The sequence below is a fragment of the Myodes glareolus genome, chromosome 11 (assembly GCF_982192425.1).
Source record: "Myodes glareolus chromosome 11, mMyoGla1.1, whole genome shotgun sequence".
Taxonomy (NCBI): Eukaryota; Metazoa; Chordata; class Mammalia; order Rodentia; family Cricetidae; genus Myodes; species Myodes glareolus.
Window position 1 is genome coordinate 54,958,470 of NC_142036.1, and position 23,805 is coordinate 54,982,274.

The window sequence follows — 23,805 nt, forward strand, 5'->3', positions numbered from 1 at the left end:
GCTCTTCTGTAGGTGCCCGTGTGGAAACAAATTCCCCAAACGTAAAAGACTTCAGAGATGTGATTTTATTTTTATTTTAAAGACAACATATCGCGTTTATTTTTGGATACGATATCAGGTCTTCCCGGAGGACTGAAGAACTCTCGAGCAGACCATAAACACGTTTCGTTTATCTAGGGTTCTTTACACTGTAGTAACTAGACGGTTAGAGACCTAGGTTTAAGTATACTGGGCTTCCTAGAAACTCGACAGATTCGGTTGCCGTGGAAAAGGAAATGAACAATACGTAGCACCGTCTAACACATCGTCAAACCAGTTAATTTTTAGGTGATTTTAGAATTCACTTGGGGTACTGACTTTTCCTCCTACATCTTCCCAGGTGTAACGAATCTACGAATCTGCGAATCTGCGTCAGCAGGTCTAAGCGCTCCTTGACATCATTGCCCCCACGTGTTCTGTGCTTCCCAGCGGTGCGGCGCCCTCCTCACGCTGACCCTCGGATCTCAGACTCGAGCGCACCGCAGCCCCTCAGCCCGGTACCGGTGTCGTATGCGAGAGCCTGTGGATAAGTACGGTCGTTTTCCCGTGCCCCCCGGGTTGGCGGGCGGCGGGGCGGCGGGCTTCGCTCGGGGAAGGGGGCCGCCGCGTGCACGCGGGGCGTGGGGCTGCGCAACCGGCAGCGCGGCACGGCGGGAGGCCGGACCTCTCCTGGTGCCTTGTCACCCGAGGCCCCGGGACTGAAGGGCTCGGGGCTCGCCTCGATGACCTTGGGCTGTCAGACAGGGACCCCTGTCCCGGGAATCCCAGAGTCCCTCGGCTCTGACCCTGTCTAGAATACAGAGGCTCCCACCCTTTTCTGATCTCATTTTGGAGGACGCTCAGGTTAGAGCTTTCCCATTGAGCCTTGCTAGAGGCGTTTAAAATAGATGAAGCAAAGTCAAAACAGTGTAAGATGTCAGCGTAAGAAACAAATTTTATCTCTTGTATACGTTTCTACGAGGCTAGAGTAAAAAGCCACCTTCTAGTCTCACCTTTGAAGAACCTGTTATTTTGTTCTTTTTGTTGCTACTTAGAGTTTTGTGATTGATCAGTTTTGTCTGTTACATTTTCTCTTGTTGTCCCTTAGGTTTAATATGTTGGTTCACGATTGTATAAGTGTGCTAATAGACAGAATGACAGTGTCAGATCTGCAAGAGACCTTAGAGATGAATTAACTTCCATAATCTATGTAAAGCTTAGATATGAAAAAAGATGACCTTTCCCTTCTAATTTCAAAGCACTGAGCAACAGCAATCAGTAAACTGACATGATTTGAAATTGAATGCCGAACCTGGACTAACCCCAGGAAGTCTTGTTCTCATCCTCCAGTATTTCAGGGTTCTTGTCTTGAGGCCAGACTTTGGATCAGGAAAGCAATATGAATTCTTTCTCAAGTGCTTCTAGCTTTGATTAACACTGAGTTAAAAGTTACCTACTATTAGCGCTGGGTGTAGTGGCAACCTTTGATCCCAGCACTCTGAAGACAGAGGCAGGCTGATCTCTGAGTTCCAGGCCAGCCTGAAATACAGAGAGTTCCAGGACAGCCAAGGCTACACAGAGAAAACCTATTCCAAAGATAAAAGCCAATGCAAACAAACAAAAAAGTTGCCAGTTAATCCCACAGTTTATCTAACTAAACCTCCTGCAAATAATCTAAAGGGTCACGTGGAAGATAATAAAATAATTTAGATACTTGAACTCTCAAAGTAGACACTGATAACCTTTGGACAAAAAGTAGCTGGGGGGTATTTTTTTGTGTACTTTTTTTATAAACTAAATCCCCCACCCTATTCTCCCCCTGCCTTGCTCTCCCCTCCCATACATCTATAGATATATTTTGCAAATAACTTGGACATCATGAATTTTAGCCCTAATTGTTTCATTCTGTGCCTCTTTAAGGACATTACACAGAGCTGGGCGGCCTCCCGTGCTTTACTCCCAGCACGGGAGGCAGAGGCAAGCAGATTTCTGTGAGTTTGAGGCCAGCCTGGTCTAAAAGAACAAACTCCAGGACAGGATCTATAGCTACAGAGAAACCCTGTCTTAAAAAAAAAAAAAAAAAAAAGACATTACACAGTCTCAGAAGACACCTAAGATAACATTTAGATTTAAAAATTCCTTTGTTGTTAGAATAGGCACCTACTGCCTTCAGCCTTTAGAAGGCCAGATCCCACAGCTGGAAGTAATCTGCTGTCTCTATCTCCCTTCTTCCCTCCTCCTCTGCTGAATTTGATAGTCATCCCGCCCCCATCTCTCTCCCTCTCCATCTCACCATGTAGCCCTTACTGTGCTGGAACACAAAGAGTGAATGCTTCTCCCAAGGTGCTGGGATTAAAGATGTGAGCCAGCACAGCGGGCAGGGCCCATTTTTGTAATAAACCTCATTTCTGAAGTGAATTGTGTATTGACTTTCTTTTCAGGGACTGATTACTTCCCCATAAAGAAAATCTCCTTTTCCGATTTAGGATACAGTTAAGGTCCACACATGCTTACATCTCAGTCTACATCAGCTATCCACTCTTTAAAGCATTTTAAAAATAAGGCTTCTTTTTATGTGCGGGAATGTTTGTATGTATGTGTCTATGTGCACCAAGTGCTTGCCTAGTGCCTGAGGAGGCCAGAGCAGAGTGTAGAATCCCTTGGAACTGATACTGCCAGTTGTGAGCTCTGTGAGTACTGGAACCAACCTTGTTGCAAGAGCAACAAGTACTCTTAACCACTGAGCATCTCTCTAGCCCCTCCTAGCATTTTTGAAGGCTAATCCAGTTGTCTTCAGTTATTCTGCAATATGATTCTCCTGATTATTCCCTTGTGATCAGAGGAAGTGCCTATATTTTTAGGCCAGATGCCACTAAAGTGATGCTGTGTGCCTTAGGCATCACCTCAGGAAATTTTGCCTATTTTGTGTGATGGTAGGTTGACCCATTTAATTATGATGGTGACTGTCTTACCAATGAAAAAGAGACAGTTTTTTCTTAAATTATTATAGAGGTATATCTTGTTCCCTAGCATATTCCTTGGCTGTCAGACAGGGGCCTCTGTCCCGGGAGTCCCTCGGCTCTGACCCTGTCTAGAATACAGAGGCTCCCACCCTTTCCTAATCTCATTTTGGAGGACGCTCAGGTTAGAGCTTTCCCATTGAGCCTTGCTAGAGGCGTTTAAAATAGATGAAGCAAAGTCAAAACAGTGTAAGATGTCAGTGTAAGAAACAAATTTTATCTCTTGGAATTAGGGACTGGGAACAATTGTAGCGGCCCAGGACAGCAGAAGAATCACTTGCCGTGAATTAAATTTAAGCATTATTAAGATTTAGTTTCAGTTTGTACAACAGTGCCTATAAGAAGTAGAGTAACACTACTACTAATAGAGTTTTTCAGAATGGTTTCTCTGTGTAGCCCTGGCTGTCCTGGTACTCTCTCTGTAAACCAGGCTGGCCTTGAACTCAGAGATCCACCTGCCTCTGAGAAGAAAATTAATTTAGAAAAAATAAGGTGTATTAGGGAAGAAATAAATAACAAGCTGGGCATAGTGGTCCATACTTGTACTATCAGCCCTTTTAACTGTCCCAATTTCAAGTCCAGCCTGAACTACATAGAAAATTTTAGGTCTCATGAGACCGTGTCTCAAAAAACATAACACAATTATGATCTTGTTATTATATAATTATAATTAATTATTATATTAATTATAGATATACTTAATAAATGTGACGGTGTAGCCAAAATCAAAAGAACTTATAACATGGGGCTATTTGCAGAATATTGTAGTTTATTTGCCATTTCCTACAGGTGTGCAAATGTAATGGGGCAAGGCCTGGATTTTACAGTCTGAATGACTCAGTGGTCCTGCGTTGTTACTCTCAAAGTGATCCCCTGTAAATATACTGTTTGAACTGCTATCTTTCTTAGTTTTCAGAGGAATCAGAAAAAAAGTTTAAGGTTAGCATGACATTGTTTTTTTTAATAGCTAATGATCTATAAATTTCGGATTATATAAACCAATTTCACTTAGTAAAAAGATAAAGTGGCCTGCTGATATAACCCAGTGATGGAACTCTTGTCTAGCATGCACATTGCTCTGGTTTGACTCCTATGCCCACAAGGGAAAACCTGATGTATCCTTTCATTCAGTTTAGTAATAAAAATGGAGAGGCTTTAAAATAAATTCACTGTAGGGTGTGCAGTGCACACTTTTGATTTCAGCATTCACACAGTGGAAGGAGAGAACCAGCTCAGCTCCAAGAGTTGTCCTCCTGTTTGCGTACTGAGATAAATGAAGGCAAGCTTAAAAATATTTTTAAGCCATGTAGCAATTGAGCAGGTAAAGGTGCTTTCTGCACTAGGGAAGCAGAGGCAAGCAGTTCTCTGAGTACAAGGCTAGCCTGGTCTACATTGATAGACTTTGTCTCGATAAACAACACCAAACAAACAAAATTAGCTAGCCAACCGAAATTCAGATTTTATTAAAAAGAAGAGCCTTCGCAGTCATATAATACTGCATTCAATTTTCAGGTAAGAAATCAAGCCTCACTGAAGACATTCAAGCAAAAGGCGGGGCACTTCCTTTTCCAGAACAGAAAAGAAACTCATGCATCAGAAAAGGTTTGCGCTTGTTGGCTGATAAAGTCTACCTTTACTCTTAAGTTCTCTGCTTCTCTGAGATGCTGATTAACCGCAAAACTAACGCTGTTGCTATCGTCATTCTCAGACCTAAGTGAAAGCTGTCCATTGTCTCCAAATGACAGGGGTAGCCAGAAAGTCACCCTGTCTTAATATTTGCCTCTGTAATAACAAGCCAATAGAAGCGGTCTCTGGAAATCAGCATCAGCTATAAAAGGATAACCAGAACTAGAGAGATGGCTCAACAGTTAACACACTTGCTGCACTTCAGAGGTGTCTGCAACTTCAGCTCCAAGGATCTCTCATCCTCTTCTAGCCTCTGAAGGCACCTGCACTCACATGCACAGGCACACACAAAGGAGGAGATTGTTAAAGACATACTAAACAAAACAAAATCACTTAGCTGGGCACTTAGCAAAATCATCCTTGACTAGTAAACAGCGTGGGCGACATGAGACCTATTGTCACCAGTAGTGACAGAGGAGTGTGAGAGGATTGAGACCTCCCAGTGTACCAGTCCCTGACACATTTAAAGATGTGCTGTATCATGCTACTCACCTGTTGCTGAAAAAGTCAAGAATTTTAACCTGAGGAAGCACAAGGTTAGACATAGGGAAAAAAACCAAATTTTGATTATTAGTTATCATATAAGTTTCTAAGGAAATCAGATGTGTCATTTTCAGCTTCAACTGTCGAGTCTGGTTTGTAATGAGCCTTACAGTTGGCAGTGTGTTCTTAATAAAGCAAACATGTTTTATTCTCAAATTTTAAAGTTCTCATCAAACAGTCACTTCGTTTACTGCTTATTTCTATGCAAATTATATTACCAAGTCTTAGGCCTTTTCAGGTACTTTCCTTTCTTTATGTAGCTTAAAAAAGTGTATGTCTGCCTCATGTATGCAAATACTCTTGGCAGCCAGAGGAGGGTGCCAGATCCTCTGGAGCTGGAGTTACAGGTCCCAGTGAGCAGCCCGATGGCATGGGTGTTGGGAACTGAACTCTGCTTATCTGGAAGGCCAGCAAGCACTCTTGACTTACGAGCATTTCTCTAGCCTCTTTATTCTGAGGGTATTACTGCCTCACATAGAGTTGTGACATTAGAAGTCACACGTGCCCTTTATCCAGCTTTGCACAAGAGTAACATCTTGCAAAGCTAGAGTGTAGGTGACCTAGGATACAGATACCAATATAGTCAAGATACAGTACATTTCTATTTCATAGGTCTCTTATGTAGTAACACCCACTCCTATTCCATACTCTCTTCCTTCTATAGCCAACTGCAACTACTACTATGCTCTGCATTCATGTAATTCTCTCATTCCAAGACTATTTCAGCCAGGCATGGTGGTGCACATCTTTAATCCCAGAACTCAGAGTCAGAAATAGGAGAATCTCTGGGCTTGAGGCCAGCCTGCTCTATATAATGAGTTCCAATTCAGTCAGCACTGCATAGTGAGACTCTGTCTCCAAATAAAGAAAAAAAGAGTATTTCATAAAATCATATTTAATCTTTTAGAATTGACTTTTTTCATTCCATTGATTATTTTTAAATCAGGTAAATTGATTGCTCCCAGTTTAGTCTTTATTTAGCTACTCTAGTAATTAATTAACACCATCTTACCTATATAAGAAATCTTGCTGAGACCTTAGTAAGACTTGCATTTTGTATATTAGTTTTGGGGAAAACTGACGTTTTTATTATATTGAGTCTTTTAGTCTATGAACATAAAATGCCTCTTTTTTTTATTAAAAATTTTTGGCCAGCTGATAGTGGCAGATATCTTTAATCCTAGCACTCGGGAGCAGAAGCAGGCGGATCTCTGTGACTTCAAGCCTGGTATACTGAGTGAGTTTCAGGACAGGCTCTAAAACTACAGAGAAACTCTGTCTCCAAAAAAAAAAAAAAAAGGAAATGTTTTCATTTAATATAGTTTGACCATTTTGTCTCCCCCAAATCTTCTTTACCTCCTTAACCTATCCAACTTTATCTTCTCTTTTTCAAAAAATGAGAAACAAGCTGGGCTGTGGTGGCTCATGCCTTTAATACCAGCACTCAGGAGGCAGGGGCAGGAGGATCTCTGTAAGTTCCAGGACAGCCAGAGCTCTTACAAAGAGAAACCCTGGCTTGAAAAAAAAACAAAACAAACCAAGAGAAAGAGAGAAACAAGCCCCTAGAGAAACGAAAATCAAAACAAAGAGGCAAAAAATGAATAAAACAAAACTATTCCAAAACTAAGCAAAAAGAAGCAAAAAACTCCACAGAAATAGTATTGAGTTCATCTTATTGTTGTCTAGTCACTGCCTCTCCATTTTGGGGGTTCTGATTTTTTCTATAGTTTTCAAGATCTGAATGTTGTACATGTTTTGAGAGGGTGACCTCTGAATCTGTCTGGAAGGGAATCGTGGCCATTAGTATTGCATTGAATTGCATTGTGGATGTGCTTGTTGCTAGGTGTAGAAATGCAGTTTGGCTTTTGTGTGTCACCAAAACCTTGTGGGCTCCCATATTGGTTCTCGGAGTTCTTTCTAGGTTGTTTGGGAGTTTGTGTCATCTCAGACCAGGCTAGATCTGTGCCCCCTTCCAGCCTTTTTGTGTTGTATTTCCCTTTCCTGCTTCACTGCACTTAGTGATGTTCTCCTTGTACCTCCTAGCAGATATCTTTGTCTACAGCCTTTTGAAATAGAGTCTCAAGAAGCCCAGGCTAGGAGCTGGAGAGATGGCTCAGCGGTTAAGAGCACCAGCTGCTCTCCCAGAGGACCCAGGTTCAGTTCCCGGCACCCACGTGGTAGCTCACACCTGTCTGTAACTCCAGATCCAGGGAATCTGACACATTTGTGATACAAAATGTACATAAAATAAAAAAATAAAGTTAAATAAATATTTAAAAAACAGAAGAAGACCAGGCTGGCCTTGATTTTACAAAGCTGATCCTCCTGCCTCCACTCCACCTCCCAAATACTGGGATTACTCAGACATGACACTCAGCTGCTTGCTTACAGTCTTACTAACAAGTATTGTCTTCCAATAGGAATGTGGGTTGAATCCCATAATCCCCAGCACTCAGGAAGCCAAGGCAGGAGGAACATGGGTTTGAGACAAGCCAAGCTACACAGTGAAACCTTGTCTCAAGGGGAAACAAGTATCTCAACAAGGAAAAACAAAAACAAAAAAAAAAAAATACTTTTTCCGGGGGCTGGAGGACTATAATTTTATATTAATGTGGAGTTCATTGAGTCTGTGCTGCTTGAATTTCTAAGTTTATGCCTTTGGCCAAATAGGAGACCTATCAATCATTATGTATCTCCCTGACTGAGGGGAGTTATAATGTGCCTCATTACCACTCCCTATGTGGCCTCTCCTATTCACCGCGGGGAGAAGGGTAGGAATGCAATCCTGAATCTCAGCCAGGCCTTTTGATAGTGCTGCAGAGAGGACAGGTACTTTAGTCCTGCCAGTCTCTTATAGGTTTCTACTGATATGTTGTTGTCTTGTCCTATCCCTGCTGTTGGGAATGAAATCCTGTTTTATTCGCCTTCTCTTGACACCACCCTAGTACAAGTATAAGAGTAGCTCATTGAAGCCTCTGGAGGGTAAAGTCTAGGCTTCCCATCTGGCTTAAGCTAATGATATGATGGCAGGGATGTGGACCATTGGAATTTTTGTTGTTTTCTCTTCATTTTTAACGATAGTGTTTGCTAGTACGGTAGTTCAGATAGATATTGTGTGTGTATATACATATACACATATATACGGATATATACATTTCTTTTGCTGATTTTGTTGTTGATGTTTTGATGAGACTAGGTTTTGAGGGCATCTTGTTTTTTATTGGTCACATTTGGAGGTTGCCAGTGTCTCCAGTTTGAAGTCTATAAAACAGAAAGCACACAAAGGATTCATCTGTGAGATTATGGATGGTTTATGATTATATACAATTAGAAATTTATAAAATATAAACAGCTATCTCTTTGGGTGTCTTAAAAATAATTTATGAATTGACAAGTATTTTTTTAACTTTGAAATCAGGTGATTAATAAACATACTGAAAGAATATGGCTGCACAGATACCAGAATCTGACCAGATAAAACAGGTAAGGCACTATAATTAAGGATCTTGGCTAGATGTGGTGTTGCCCATCTTTAATCCCAGCACTCAGGAGACAGAGGCAAGCTCATCTCTCAGAGTTCAAGGACCGTCTGGTCTCCATGGTGACTTCTAGGACAGCTGGGCTATGTAGAGATACTATCTCAAAGGGCAGTAGAGATGGGCCATCCTGGGCTACATGCTTGTGGGTAGAATTATCATGAATTAAATTTTTACTCAAAACAAAGAATACATGCCCTCAAACCATATTTTAAAACATTAAAATGTATGTTTGGTTGGCAAAGCATTTTCTGCTTTGTTTTTGAGGCCGCAAAAGCATCTTGTTATGTTGTCTTTTGGGCTTCTAGGCCTTTAGACTCAGGTGATCCTTATCCTCGGCCTCTTCAGTAGCCAGGATATCAGACATCACTCCTCTGTAGCTGGCTGTAAAAACTGAGTTGGACAACAGGTGAGGAGAACAGTACAACTAGAAAGTAAGACCGTATGTTGTGCATTAAAGCTACTTAAGTCAGCAGAAGACTCCAGATGAGGAAGGGGTGGAAGAAACGGTGCGCCAGGCTAATTGTCTGAATATCCGAAGTCTCCAGTCATTTTGGCTGGAAAGCTGGGTCTTAAAACACCTCTTGTTTCCAGTTTAAGGAGTTCCTGGGAACCTACAACAGACTCACGGAAAGCTGCTTTCTGGACTGTGTCAAAGACTTCACCACGAGAGAGGTGAAACCTGAGGAGGTATGCAAAGGTCGCTCACTGAAACTTCCCTGGGAGTCAGAAACCACAGGCTCCGCCCAAGCATTTCCTTTGTTCCTACTGACCGGGCCACCATTTACATGCCATTGCTTAGAGGAACCAATCAGTCATGACCCACGGCACCAAGATTAGTGATGCCGCATGGAACTTGATGGTCACACTGCATCGGCAGACTTTTCATAGGCTAAGTATGGGATGGCCAAAGTGGGGTTCCACAGCACATGTTCTTTAGGTGACAGTGCTAAAGAAGCTTGGCCCAGCTCTGCTCTGGCCCTGAGACTCTAGATTGGCTTTAGAAAGGGGAGTGGGAATGTGGTGGCACATAGCTCACGTGTGCACCACCGAAGCCCAGTCTAATCGGCATCTCAACTTTGAGTGTCCTTATAAAGATGTTTGTGTATCTGCTGAGAGTGACACACTTCTTCCAGTTGAGAAGTCAGTAAACATTCGTGCCAAAATCTAATTTATTAGATAATTTAAATTACAAAGTTTAGGAGATACCAAGTATGATACTCATTTTTTTAAAGAAATACGTTTTAGCTATTCCTTGCCAATTTTATACTTGTAGACAATGGAGTTGATCCTGTGATACTTTATCTATAGCAATAAAATTTCCATATTAAGTAACACTAAGTAGAATGTTTTGATATAATTTTAAGCAGGAAAAAGGATGAAAATTAATTGTAAAGCCCCTCTCCATAACAAAATTTTTTAAAGTCCCTTTTTCAAAATGGGATAGATATATTCAGTGACCAGTCATGTCAGGTTCCCACTGCACAGATGGTCAGTGGGACTGAAGAACAAACCCAACTTTCAGTCCCTGCCTCAGAGGAACAGCACATGCCAGATCCTTTCCCAGGCAAAAGTGATTCTTGCTATCTGAATATCCAGAAACTTGAACTCAGATCTATCATGAAAAAAATTAAAATTTTGACAGGTTAAAATTGGGGAAAAAAATAGCTTTATTACCCTCATTCATGACTGAGATGTGTCCTTTTGCCCACAATCCATCCGTTCTTTTTTTTTCTTTTTTTTCCACAAGAAACACTAAATAGATTATCCATCCATTCTTACCACCTAATGTTAACTTCTCTTGTGAAGCTTTGTATTACCTGCAGTTATCCATTTACATATATATACACATATAGGTTATACTCTAGGGTCTGCATGTGAGTCTGGGTCACTTCAGAGATAGTAAAAAGAAAAGGGTTGATGGTAGGTGAGGTTAAGCATGCGTGGAACCCTAGCATTTGGGAGGCTGAGGCAGAAGATTCTGGTATTCCAGACCAGTCCTGACTGCATAACAAGACCTTGCTCAAGAGAAAAGTAAAGGTTGTGAATTAAGAATATGCAGAAACAAGTTTCTCATTAACAAAGGAAGAAACCTTCTACTGGGTATACATTTGGACCTTGAGTTTGTAGGAAATCTGGTCCAGACCTTTCATGAAGGCAGGGCACACCATTGCTTCTGTGCCTGCAGACTAGTAGGGAATTCATAAACTTTAGTTCTAGCCAGTGGATGAAAGCATAAACAGTTTAAAGCTATGATTATTGCAAGCCAAGGATAGCATTTAATTTGCAGATCTACCTAAAGAATAGCAAAGTTCCCAGTGGTGGCTCCTTTAGAATACAAGAATGTTTATTTTTGTGTTGCCTTTTGGACCTTCCCCTTGTATTTCTAGGTTACCTGTTCAGAACATTGCTTACAGAAATATTTAAAAATGACACAGAGAATATCCATGAGATTTCAGGAATATCATATTCAGCAGAATGAAGCCCTGGCAGCCAAAGCAGGACTCCTGGGCCAGCCCCGGTAGAAAAGTGCCAAGGCACCGATGTGCACTGAAAGATTGCCAGCAGCTGCGGCACTGGAAATGAGGCTTCGTCTGGGAGAATCCCCTGAAGCACAGCAGGAGTGGTGGTCAGCCATCTGTCGTGACTACCTGACCAATGGAAACCACCGAAGAAACCAAAATCACTGTTCACCAGAAAGAATCAAACAGAAGGCCTTACTGTTGAGTGAAATGGTAAGATGATGCAGTGTTGTTGAGCCTTAAGACTCAGCTGCGTGGTCACCTTGATACAAAAATAAACCACTGTTTCTTTCTTTGTGACTGTTAATTTTAAAAACAAAACGTGTCCAATCATGTATGAGATAGAAAAAGTTTATTACCAGAAGTAAAATAAATGAAAGTATCACTGAGCGGTTGTTTTTACTGTACAGAACACACTATTCTGTCTGGGCTGTGATGTGTTGAGATGCTTCAGTCAGGATCATCCTTCAAGTACTTCTGTTCATACATGTCTGCCTCAAGTTGCTGGTAAATACACAAAACAGTTACATGCTAGTCATTCCAAGGCATGGGTACTCTTCCTTGCTGCTTTCATCACATTAGATAGTGCACGTTTTATTCTGGCTGCACTTTAAAGACCCTTAGGCAACATCCCTTTTGAGACTAGCTCAGAAACGTTTATGACTGTATGCTCTAATACAGCCTTACAATTTGTTTAAAAACCGAGTCCAGGCTAGTGAGGGCTCAGCAGCTAAAGACACTTGGTACCACGCCTGATAGCCTGAGTTCCATCAGCAGCAACCACGTGGTGCAAAGAGAACTTTGACTACCCAGTTACCTCCTGCCCTTCACCCATATGCCACGGTGCCTGTGCGCGTGCACATACACACACCCCAACATGAATGGTTTGAGTAGAAATAACATACAGCCAATGTGACCAGTTGAGTAAAATGAACCAGAGTTGAATTTGTATCTTATGGCTAATAAATTCTGAAGCAGATTCAACATTTGCAGAAAATTCTAACGAGTAAGTCTAAGTACTTTGTTTTTGTTTTACCCAAACTGGCAAAAGGAAGAGCTTCTAAATGCACTTATCTGCTACCAGTCTAAAGTCACATTGCAGAGCACTGTTAGCCCTGTATGTTAGGTTTACAAAGCTATTTCTGTGTTAACATTAGTGACAAGTATCATTCTGCTTTAAAATTGAAATGTTGAAACACATACAAAGTACATAAATTCGCTATAATAGAACACAGAAAATTAGCTAGTCTTACTTTAATGAAAGAGTAGAACCAGAAATAGATATTACTTGAGAACCTTGGGAAGTTCACAACCATAATCATTATTTCTCTGTAATCAAGTTCCCTTGGTTATATAAGGTTTCACAAGGATAATTAAGTACTTGCTCACCTGGCAGATAAGGGGAATTCTGTACAGTAGCATCTGAAATACCTCAGGAGGGAGTATGTGTTTGTAAAACGTCAGGAGTTCCTTGGGTTGCCCACACACTAAAAGGGCATTGGTGAGATGTTCAACCCCTATTCCGTGCTCTCCTGAAACAGATTGGTACATGTTAAGCAAGAAAGAAATTGAAAGGGTTTTTATTTCAAAAAATTATTGTTTTTAATAATTACAGGGAGTGGTCTATGAGTATGTACACGAGTACAATGTCTGTAGTGGCCAGAAAAGAAGTCCGATTCCCTGAAACTAGTTTTGTTTGTTTTGAAGTGGGGTCTTTATGTAGTCCTGGCTTGCTATGTAGATCAGGCTGACCTCAAACTCACAGAAATCCTCCTGCCTCTGCCTCCTGAGCATTGGGATTAAAGATGTGCACCACCACACCTGACCTTCTGGAACTGGAATTACAGATGGTTGTGAGGCACCCGATGTAAATGTTGGTTGGGACTAGAACTGGGGCCTCTTAGGGGCTAACTAGTGTTCTGTCTGTAGCAGAACAGTAGGCACTCCAACTGCTGATCATCTCTCCAGACTTTAGGCAAAATTTTAATACTCTTTAAAATGTATATTCTACAAATTATGAAGAAAGCAGCAAGCATTAAAACGTAAATACATATCAGCCAAGGGGTGCACACTTCTTTATTCCCAGCACTCTGGAGGCAAAGGCAGGCGGATCTCTGTGAGTTCGAGGCCAGCCTAGTCTAGAAGAGCTAGTTCAAGGACAGGCTCCAAAGCTAAAAAAAAAAAAACAAACCTAATGGCTTTGATGAGTAAAGAGCGCAGGTGTGGGGGACACTAGGCATCTGAATAATTTATTAGATTACACAAGTTTACTTTAGGTGTGCACACTTGCATTGGGAATGCTCTGTTTGGGGGCATGGAGGGTGGCCATGCAAGGTTTTTTTTAATATTGTAGTCTTCATTAGTATGAGGTAGACCATCCATGTTTGGTAAAGTATGAGAGATGGAACATCTGGTGTGTTCTATTTTTTTTAATGTATTTGATGTGTATAGGTGTTGTCTGCATTTGTGTCTTCACAGTATAAACATGGTATCGAAGCCAAAAGAGGACATTGCATTCCCCTGGGACTGGATAGAGTTAGATGGTTGTGAGCCACCATGTGGGTGCTGGGGATGGAACCCAAGTCCTCTGGAAGAGCAGCCATCTCTGCAGCCCCATTTTGGTTGTTTTGAGGAAAGGTCTCACTGTGTAGCCAGCTTTGCTGGCCTGGAACTCCTGCCTCTGTGGCTAAACTTTTAAAACTAACTGTATTATCAAAGCACCAAACAAGGCTTAATATAACATCAGTTACACATTTGGATGAAAAAAAGATTTATAAACCTTTTTTTTTTTTCCAAGACAGGGTTTCTCTATGTAATAGTCCTGGCTGTCCTGGAACTCACTCTTGTAGACCAGGCTAGCCTCAAACTCATGGAGATCTGCCTGCCTCTGCCTCCCAAGTGCTGGAATTAAAGGTGTGCACTACCACCGCAGGACTCTAAGCCACTTTTGGGAAGCTAAAAAAAAATTGTTTGCATTTTTTGTCTCAATCATTCCCAAATTTGTACCTTACCTACCTAGAAGCTTAAACTAACACATGATAGCTCTTTGGGAATAAAATGTGATAAAAGTATGTAGTTTTGTGATAGTACCATAGATGTTCTAAAATAATTTCACCAGTTCTGAGACATCATTATTAGATGATGTCATTGTCACGTGAACACTGAAGAGTGTACTTGGTATAGTCTACTGCATGCCTAGGCCTAGAATGTACATACAGTGCACACTCATGTCCAGTAAGCTCTTAACATAAAGAGCCTGACATTTTCCCCTTTTGACTAAAAATTACAATTCAAATTATAACTCCTCACATCTTCAATAAAAGCTAAACTTGGGAGGTTTTGTCCATTTTAATTTGCCCGTGTCCAGGAAGGATCCAGGTGGTTCTATGTGAATGTGTCACCTCCATGCAGTAGCAGGATTTGAACGTAAGTTCACCACTGAGCTACACTGTTGGCACGTGCACAGCTAACAAGTACCCTAACTTATGAACTCCTACTTTATACAATTCGAGGACTCCTGTTTAGGAAAAGTACACAGAATTATGAATAAAAAGATTGCAGGGGCTGGAGAGATGGCTCAGTGGTTAAGAGCATTGATTTCTCTTCCAAAGGATGTGGGTTTAATTCCCAGCACCCACATGGCAACTCACACATAACACACATGCAGGCAAAATGCCAGTGCACATTAAATAATTTTTTAAAATTGCACTGGGACTTCATAAAGAAATGGAGATGTTTAGCATAACTTCCACTAGCTTATGTAAAGTTACTCTTGATATATAATCATGTCAGTTCTGACTTCATTAAAGTTGAATTTTAGTTCATTTAAAAATGACTGAGGACTGGAGAGATAGGTGGCTCAGAGGTTAAGTGCACTGGCTGCTCTTCCAGAGGTCCTGAATTCAATTCCCAGCAACCATTTAATGGCTCATAACCATCTGTAATGAGATCTGTGCCCTCTCCTGGCATGGAGGTGTACATACAGGAGGAATGTTGTATACATAATAAATAAATCTTTAAAAAAATGACTATCCAAGGCGGTGGTGGCGGCTTTAATCCCAGCACTTGGGAGGCAGAGACTGGTGGATCTCTGTGAGTTTAAGGCCAACCTGGTCTACAAGAGCTAATTCCAGGACAGGCTCCAAAGCTACAGAGAAACTTTGTCTCAAAAAATGAAAAAAATGGGAGGGGGGGGCGGAAATGGAAACTTTTATAATTTAATAAAATTTACAAAAAAAAAATGAAAAAAAAAAAGAAAAAGAAAAAGAAAGACTATCTGGAGGCTGGAGAAATGGCTCAGTGGTTAAGAGCAGTGGTTTCTCTTCCAGAGGACCTTGTTTGAATCCCCAGCACCCACACAGTGGCTCAGCCTTGAGTAACTCCAGTTCCAGATCTGACTCCCCTTCTGTCCTTTGAGCATGCACATGCATGTGGTGTGGCATCTGCACAGATATAAGTAAATTAAAAAGAAAAAAACAGGTGATGTGATATGCAGGGAGATTGTGAAACTTGAGGAAAATAACGTACTGATCGTGTGTGATCTAACAGCTTGCCTGAAGATCAGAGTTCAGAGGTAAACCAACAGTTACCCATAGAGGCCAGGCAGGGGTGGCACACACCTTTAATCCCAGCGCTCAGGAGAAAGAGGCATCTTTGTGAGTTCAAGGCCACACTGAGCTACAGGAGATTGAATCTGTCTAAAAGAGACAGAGTTCACACAAAAGTGATCCCAGCTATGAGATTGTCTCTGTCTAAAAGAAACAGAACTCACACAAAGGTGATCCCAGCACTTGGGATCCCACGTCTTTAATCCCAGCACTAGGGAGGTGGAGACAAGAGTGATATGGCTGGATAGAGAGAGGAATATAAAGCAGGAGGAGACAGGAGCTCAATGCAGTCTGCGGATTTGTGGAGACAGGATCGCCCCTTCGGGCTGAGCATTGGTAGAAGGAAGTACTCTAGTGGTTGGCTACTCTGCTACTCTGATTGTTCAGCTTTCACCCCTATATCTTATTCCAGGTTTTTATTATTAAGAACAATTAGAATTTGTGCTACAGAAAATACATTTTACTTAATAAATGTAAAGCTTACTCTCCATCACTATCAGTGATCTAACTCACAGCAGATCCCTTTCCCTGGTTGTACTCAGCACCGAAATTAAGAAGTCATTGCTACATACACTGTTCATACAGAGCGCATATCACCTACCGTCACTAACAATATTGAGATCTCAGGTGCTTCTAGAATTAGGTAAAAGTTAAAGCAAGTGGTCATGAAGTATAGGTCCCTCTTGGCCCCACAGTAAGTATAAATAAAGTTTGACTATCCTGTAGCTTACTAGGTAGATCAAGTTGTCCTTGAACTCAGAGAAATCCTCCTGCCTCTCCCTGCCAAACTCAGGATTAAATGCATGTGTCACCATCTCTAGCAGGAAAATTTTTATAATGCATTTTAGGTGATCTTTTGGAGACTCTGTAGCCAGTCTAGCCTCAAATTCACAGGTATTTCAACTCTGCCTCTTGAGTTCTGAGATTACAAGTATGTTCTACCATACTCAGGTTAAAAGTTTTGATTATCAATATTTGATAATTAAGGAATTTCATCTACTGAGTTTTTTTTAAAGATTATTTATTGTGTATACAGTGTTCCACTTGCATGTGGCCAGAAGAGGGCACCAGATTATATTACAGATGGTTGTGAGCCACCATGTAGTTGCTGAGAATTGAACTCAGGACCTTTGGAAGAGCAGCCAGTGCTCTTAACCACTGAACCATCTCACCAGTCCCCTCATTTACTGAGATATTTAAATGAAGTTAAACTTGATATTTGTCTTGGTTTCCCTATTGACATACTTTTCAGGTTCAACAAGCAATGCTAATTCTAACATGGAGGTGGGGACAGTAACACCAAGACAAGATTCGGAGACAGCTTCTTACAACTGCAGTGAGTTGGTTACCACATCTAGCCAATTTACCTGATACTAGATACTAACCAGTGTTTCCTTCTTACTCTCCCTTTCTATGTAATAGTTCAGGCTAGCCTCAAACTGAATCCTCCTGCTTCTGCCTCTCAAGTACTGGGTTTATAAGCATATGCCAACATGCCTAGCTAATTAAATAGTTTTCTGAAGAAAAATGATTTTAAAATTTACAAAATACCTGATGTGGTGACACATGTCTTTAATCCCAGTTTAAAGGGATTAGGCAAGTGGATCTCTGAGTTTGAGGCTAGCATGATCTACAAAATGAGTTCCAGACCAGACAGGGCTACATGGTGAGACCCTGGTGGGAAAACAACAACAAAAAGTCAAAACAAACAATCAAAAACTTAGAATGTTTTTATTCTTACCTCTAGCTAAACAAAGTTTTCCCATTTGTACCTCTTGCAAAAAAAATTCTTGTAGTTTCTCCTTTGCTGGGTCCCATAACTAAAGGATTTATAAAATATGTAATGATGAGTAATGAATATAAGTACATAGTTACTGTGAAATTAATCTTTTCTTTTAAAGTTATAGAACCCTAAAGTAACTCTGAGGCCTCTCAGCCTTAGTGCTTTCCCCCCTCCCCTGGGAACCAGGAATCTAACAATTACCCACACACGTACTGAAATGTTGGGAACTTTCCATCTCCCTGAGTCCTTGTCAATGTTCTCCAAATAGAACTCAGTTATCAGAATAGGGGCAAGATAACCCTTAGGTGTTGACTCAGTTCCTGATGTTTTGACTCAGTCCCTGGGAAGGGGTCAAAGTAACCCACAGATGTTCCCCCTTACCCCACCTGATCTGGCAACCGCTCTCCCCCCCCCCAGCTCAGACCAATCATTGCCAGTAGCCTTTTAAATAAGCCAATCATAATAGTTAAAGAAAAGCCCCAGACTCCCCCCCTTGTTTCTGTGGCTTTTTGCTTTGAAAGTAGCCTGTACCAGCCATTTTGGGTCTTTCTGGCTTCTCAAATGCTGAAAGACCCTGTCGTGACAGAATTAATTAAATCCTCTTGCTTTTACATCAACTGTGGTGTGAGGGTGATCTCTTGGGGTGAATCCTCCTTGGTAGTTGGACTTCAGGGTCCAAAAGTATCTCTTAACAAATAAAACACACATTTAAAAAAGAAGTGCCTCTTAGGCCAGGCTGGTGGATATATCTTAGCACTTGGGAAGCAAAGACAGGTGATGGAACTTTGTGTTCAGAATGTTCCAGACCAGCCAAGACTACAAGATGAGGTTCTATCTCAAAGAACATAAAAGTCACCTCTGATCTCTAAATCCCATGGGTGACAAATGTTTCTCTAATCAATTTCTAAAATGGAGTTGCACAACTTCAGGTGGCAAGAAAAAAAGCACAGCATCAGTTAGATTGAGATGCTGGCAGCCACTCTTGTCTCTTTTAGTAGCAGACCTTGGTATTGACACGATGTAGGGTTTTTTTGTTTTGTTTTGTGTGGGGGTTTGTTGTTTTGTTTTATTTGTTTTTTGAGACAGAACTTCTCTGTTTAGCTCTGACTGTCCTAGAATGCACTCTATAGACCTGGCTGGCCTTGAACTGAGTGCTGGGATAAAGGCTTGCACCACCACTGCTGAATTCCACCTTGGTTTTTGAGATAGGGATTTGCCTATCTCTACTTCCCCAAGCATTGGTATTTTAGGTACATGCCACATGTTCTTGATTTTTTTTTGTTTGTCAGTGTAGGTTCTGGGGCTCAAACTTAGGTCCTCACACTTGCTCGGCGAACACTACTGAGTGTTCTCTCGGCCCTTTTCAGGCAGAGTTGTGCTATGCAACCCCGGCTGACATTGAACTCACAATCCTGCCTAAGATCCCTAAGTGCAATAAGTGCAATAGGATTGCAGACATGCCCACCACATTCTCTGCACTTTCTCCTTCCTCCTGGCCGTAGGTAAAGCTGGGCCACTGGAGTATGGGTGTGAGGGAAAGGAAGCTCTAGCAGAGAGGTGCAGAGAGAGAGGATTTCTTTTGGTTTATGCATCTACACAATGAAAAGGTTATTTTAACAATTATGTAAAAAAAAAACATCTGAAAGCCCTGCTTCTTTGTCTATCATACTTCAAGTCATTTGGGTTTTCATTATTTCTAATGCAGACTTGCTTTTCTGTCTCTAACCCTCCACCTACCCATCTCATCTACCATAAAGACACCACAGTTGTCTTTTTAAAAGGAAATCAGTCAAGCAATGGTGGTGCACGCCTTTAATCCCAGCACTCAGGAGGCAGGTGGATCTCAGTGAGTTTGAGGCCAGCCTGGTCTATTGAGCTAGTTCCAGGACAGCTAGGGCTGTTGCACAGAGAAACCCTGTCTTGAAAAACAAAACAAAGCAAAAAAGTAATTATGGGGCTGCAGAGATGGCTCAGCAGTTAAGAACACTGACTGCTCTTCCAGAGGACTCGGGTTCAATTCCCAGCACCCACATGGCAGCTCACAACTGTCTGTAACTCCAGAATCCAACACCCTCACACAGACATACAAGCAGGTAAAACATCAATGCACACAAAATAAGTGTTTTTTTTTTTAAAGGTAATCATGCCAGATGGTGGCGGCGTACACCTTTAATCCCAACACTCCGGAGACAGAGGCAGACGGATCTCTGTGAGTTCGAGGCCAGCTTGGTCTACAAGAGCTAGTTTCAGGACAGGTTCCAAAGCTACAAGGAAACCCTGTCTCGAAAAAACCAAAAATAAAATAAAATAAAAAGGTAATCACAAGCTGGGTGGTAGTGGTGCACACCTTTAATCCCAACATTCTCGGGAGGCAGAGGCAGGCGGATCTCTGTGAGTTCAAGGCCAGCCTGGTCTACAAGAGCTAGTTCCAGGACAGCTAGGGCTGTTACACAGAGAAGCCCTGTCTCGAAAAACCAAAAATGGTAATCACAATAATTCTCTGAAATAAGTTACCACCACAACTGTTTCCCAAAAGAGAAAAATGTATGGACTTTTCAGTTACTCATTCAAAATCTTCCAAGATGACACCAGAATTCCACTCAGCTATCTCTTCACAGCATGCCTTGGGTACTGCTGCTTCCCATTTGTCTCCTTGTACTTGGACAAATGGACAAATACAATGTGCCAGATGCTGTTCTAGATACAAGTCAATGAAGGGTGAAACACAGACAAGGCTGTGAGAAGCCAAGTCTAATAAATAAGGAAAAGTCAAATAGTATACACACACACACACACACACACACACAATGCAAGGGCAACAACCAAGGATACAGAGGAAGACACAGGCTGTATCAGTTAGACCCTGCCCAAGTGAACCTGGTCAGGAAAGGACACCTTCACATACATGCTCTGTTCCTCCAACACTCCCTGGCTGCTTCCTTACAAATCAATAAATACTCTGACTTTTTCCTTTTCTGTTCTTGTTGTTCTTGTGTTGGTCTTCTATCTAGATAGCATGAACTGCCTGTCCTTCCCAGGTAGGCTCCCTCTGCTCTAGCCAGCCGCCGCTTCCATCACCAGCGACTGTGGTTTCTATTGCTACTCCCTATGCTGCCGAAATAACGTATTTTCTCTCTCTCTTTTATTTTCTTTTATTTTGGTTTTTCGAGGCAGGGTTCCTCTGTAACAGCCCTGGCTCTTCTGGAACTCACTCTGTAGACCAGGCTGACCTCAAACGCACAGAGATCTGCCTGTCTCTGTTCTCCCAAGTGCTGGGATTAAAGGTGTGCACCAGTGCCTGGCCTTATTCTTTTTTCTAATCCTTCTAACAGACCCATGCCTGATCCATCTAAGGGTTTTGTTTCTCTGGGTTTTTCTTCCTTTTATTCTTTAAAGATGCCCAGAAATCAGCACTGACTTCCTCATTATATCTGGATCCCGTAGCGCGAGCTTCAGAGTAAGTCCTCTCGGATCCTGTCCTACTCAGCTCTGCTTCACCAGACAGTTCAGCATGGTGACTCCTTCACTAAACTAACTTACTGATCAGGCCTGGCATATTCCCTGTTTTGCATCGTTACACATGTGTAGCACCTTCAGTCCTAAAGGCATCCCTGATACCATGCTCCAGATTCAATATCATTCCAGACTCGGCAACAACCCCAAAGCTTTATGTAGAAAAAATTGCATTTTCCAAAAGAGCCAGTCACAACAATATTCCCCATCTTAGCATCTCTTTTCAGAACGCTGTCTCTCTGTCATGTGCTGGAGTCTATTTCCTCTCTGCTTGAAATGGAGCCATCCTCGGGGCCATGAGAAGAGGCATTGCGTGGCATGCTCTCCTATCTGCATGTTCTCCAGCACACAGCTGTTCTGTGTTCAGTGTACAGAGTATCTGTACCTGCCTGCTCACCCCTGACAACCCAAACCACTTTCCCTAAGTAAACACCCAGGATCAACTGGCAAACAAGGATAACTGGCTCACCGTATCGCCCTGGAGCCCGCCTCGCTGCAGCTGAGTAGAGCAAAGGTGTCATTCCCCCACCAAACCTGCTCACACTGCAGATCCAGAAGCCAAGGATCATTTTAGACACTAAGCTTAACCAAACTGAATAGCCACTGTACTGATTCCACACTGAAAGTGCTGTTTCTCTTTGGATCCTGTTACATGTGTTGTCCACTGCCTTGCTTTGCGGTTATTCTTACACCGCTGTTATTAGTATCTCTGCCAGTCCTACCTTAGTGCCTCACACATAATTGGACCTTAAATAGGCCTAGGCTGATCGCCTGAAAGATGGTTAGGTATTCTTGCACTTTGGGGTTCATGGGAGTTAACTAAAGCTGAGTCAATAACCAACATGACTGAATTATTTTTAAAAATTATCAGATGTTCAATTCCTGGCATCGACATGTCAGCTCACAACCTTCTGTCACTCCAGTCCCAGAGGATCAGATGCCCTCTTCTGACTCCTATAGGCACCAGGTATGTATGTAATGTATAGACATACATGGCAGGAAAAACATCCATACACATGAAAGTTAAAAAGTGAAGTATAAATAAAAAGACTAATCCAGGATGGTGAACCGGCTTAGCAGTAAAAGCACCTTCAGCCAAACCTGGCCTCCTGAGTAGACACTTGGGACCCAACAGTAGGAGAAAATGGACCCCTCAAGCTGTGTTCTGACTTTCATATGTGGTCATATGACTCTCCTCTTGTCAACTGAAAACAAAAAGCTAGTCAGTCATATTCCTTGTTGACTGCTGTGAGGATATGGGAAGGCCCAAGTCTTTTTTCTTCCAAGTAACAAAGTGCCTGTTCCTACATTTACTTTACAGACGCCTTTCTGTTTTGGTGGTGTTTTGTTTGGCCCAGGCTAATCTCAAATTCCATTTTCCAGTCTCAGCCTCCCAAGCACACGTGTGCATCAGACCCTGTTCATACTTTAAAAAACAAAACAAATGTGCAAAAAAAAAAAAACTACGTTGTTTTGTTGTTTGTGTATGGCTATTTCGCCAGCATGTATATCATTGATCATGCGCATTTCTGGTGCCTCTTGGGGGTCAGAAGAGGGTGTTGGATCCCCTGGACTGGGTTACAGATGTAGTTTGTGAGCCACCATGTAGGCGCTAGGAATCAAATTTTGACCGTCTGCAAAGGCAGCCAGTGCTCTCAACCACTGAGTCATCTCTCCAGTCCCTCATACTGTGTCCTTATCAGACCCACTTTGCCCTTCTTTGCTCCCCCTTTGTAAATAAATAAATAAATAAAGAATAGAATAGAATAGAATAGAATAGAATAGAATAGAATAGAATAGAATAGAATAGAATAGAATAGAATAGAATAGAATGATTGAAACTTTGGAGAGCAGGTGTCCGGCACTGGCAGGACTCCCCTTGGGCTTCTAGACGGCTCTTTGGTGGGTCTGTTGCACATCACCTGCCTGGCCTGCGCCTGGGCCTTGGGCTGTCCAGATCTTCTCTCTGCAAACACAGGCACGAGCTGGCTGGGAGCCGAGTGGCGTGGGTCGGAGTGCCCGGGGCCACCTGGGGACCACCCCGGGCTCGGCCGCCCTCCCTCCTGCCAGCTGCGCTGTCACTCACGGTCACGCAGGCAGCACCGGATCCCCAGGTCTCTGCGCCGCCTCCGGTCCAGGTAGACGCAGTAGCCGAGCAGGGCGACAGCACCACCCGCTGCCAGGGCCGCCAGGAGGCCGAAGCCTAGGCGGACGCTGGGCATTGGGCTGCCCAGCGAGCGTTGGGCGCGGGCAGGCCACGCGTGAGCAAACCCAGGGTCCCGAACCCAGGGCCACAGGACTCGGAATTCCGAGGCTTCAGACAAGCCCCATTTCCGCGGCAGGGCATACCTGCGCGTACTTTGGCTGCTTGGGTTTCCCTTGTGCTTCAGTTGGTCCCAGGACAGGGCGGGTTATCTCAGGCCAGCACTAGTCAGTGCTAGCCAGCCTGCTCTCCTGGGTGCCTGGAGCACTGGCAATCCAAGTTCTCCACCCACCATAAGTCAGGAGAGGGAAAGAATTCGGAAGCAATAGTCTAGGAGACAACAAGCAAACAAAATTGTTATTCTGTTGGTGTTT

At 42.5% G+C, this 23,805-nt stretch overlaps 2 protein-coding genes across 6 annotated transcripts; one reads left to right on the top strand and one right to left on the bottom strand.

Moving 5' to 3' along the window:
- The first annotated feature begins 75 nt into the window (after positions 1–75).
- Timm9 (translocase of inner mitochondrial membrane 9) lies at positions 76–11,714 on the top strand. Of its 5 annotated transcripts, none has more exons than XM_048415501.3 (5): positions 76–569; positions 4,551–4,640; positions 8,686–8,750; positions 9,398–9,493; positions 11,278–11,714. In XM_048415501.3, exons 3-5 carry the CDS (start codon positions 8,712–8,714, stop codon positions 11,326–11,328), a joined length of 186 nt encoding a protein of 61 aa, XP_048271458.1. In that variant the 5' UTR covers positions 76–569; positions 4,551–4,640; positions 8,686–8,711; the 3' UTR covers positions 11,329–11,714. The 5 variants fall into 5 exon arrangements, with proteins under 5 accessions (XP_048271458.1, XP_048271459.1, XP_048271457.1 ...); XM_048415502.3 differs by having other exon boundaries at positions 80–569; positions 11,281–11,714; XM_048415500.3 differs by having other exon boundaries at positions 81–569; positions 11,263–11,714.
- Positions 11,663–23,632, bottom strand: Tomm20l (translocase of outer mitochondrial membrane 20 like). Its single transcript, XM_048415496.3, has 5 exons — positions 23,315–23,632; positions 23,151–23,194; positions 17,674–17,752; positions 12,715–12,857; positions 11,663–11,829 (listed from the first exon to the last, which is right to left on the bottom strand). Exons 1-5 carry the CDS (start codon positions 23,448–23,450, stop codon positions 11,776–11,778), a joined length of 456 nt encoding a protein of 151 aa, XP_048271453.3. The 5' UTR covers positions 23,451–23,632; the 3' UTR covers positions 11,663–11,775.
- Between the last annotated feature and the right edge of the window lie 173 nt (positions 23,633–23,805).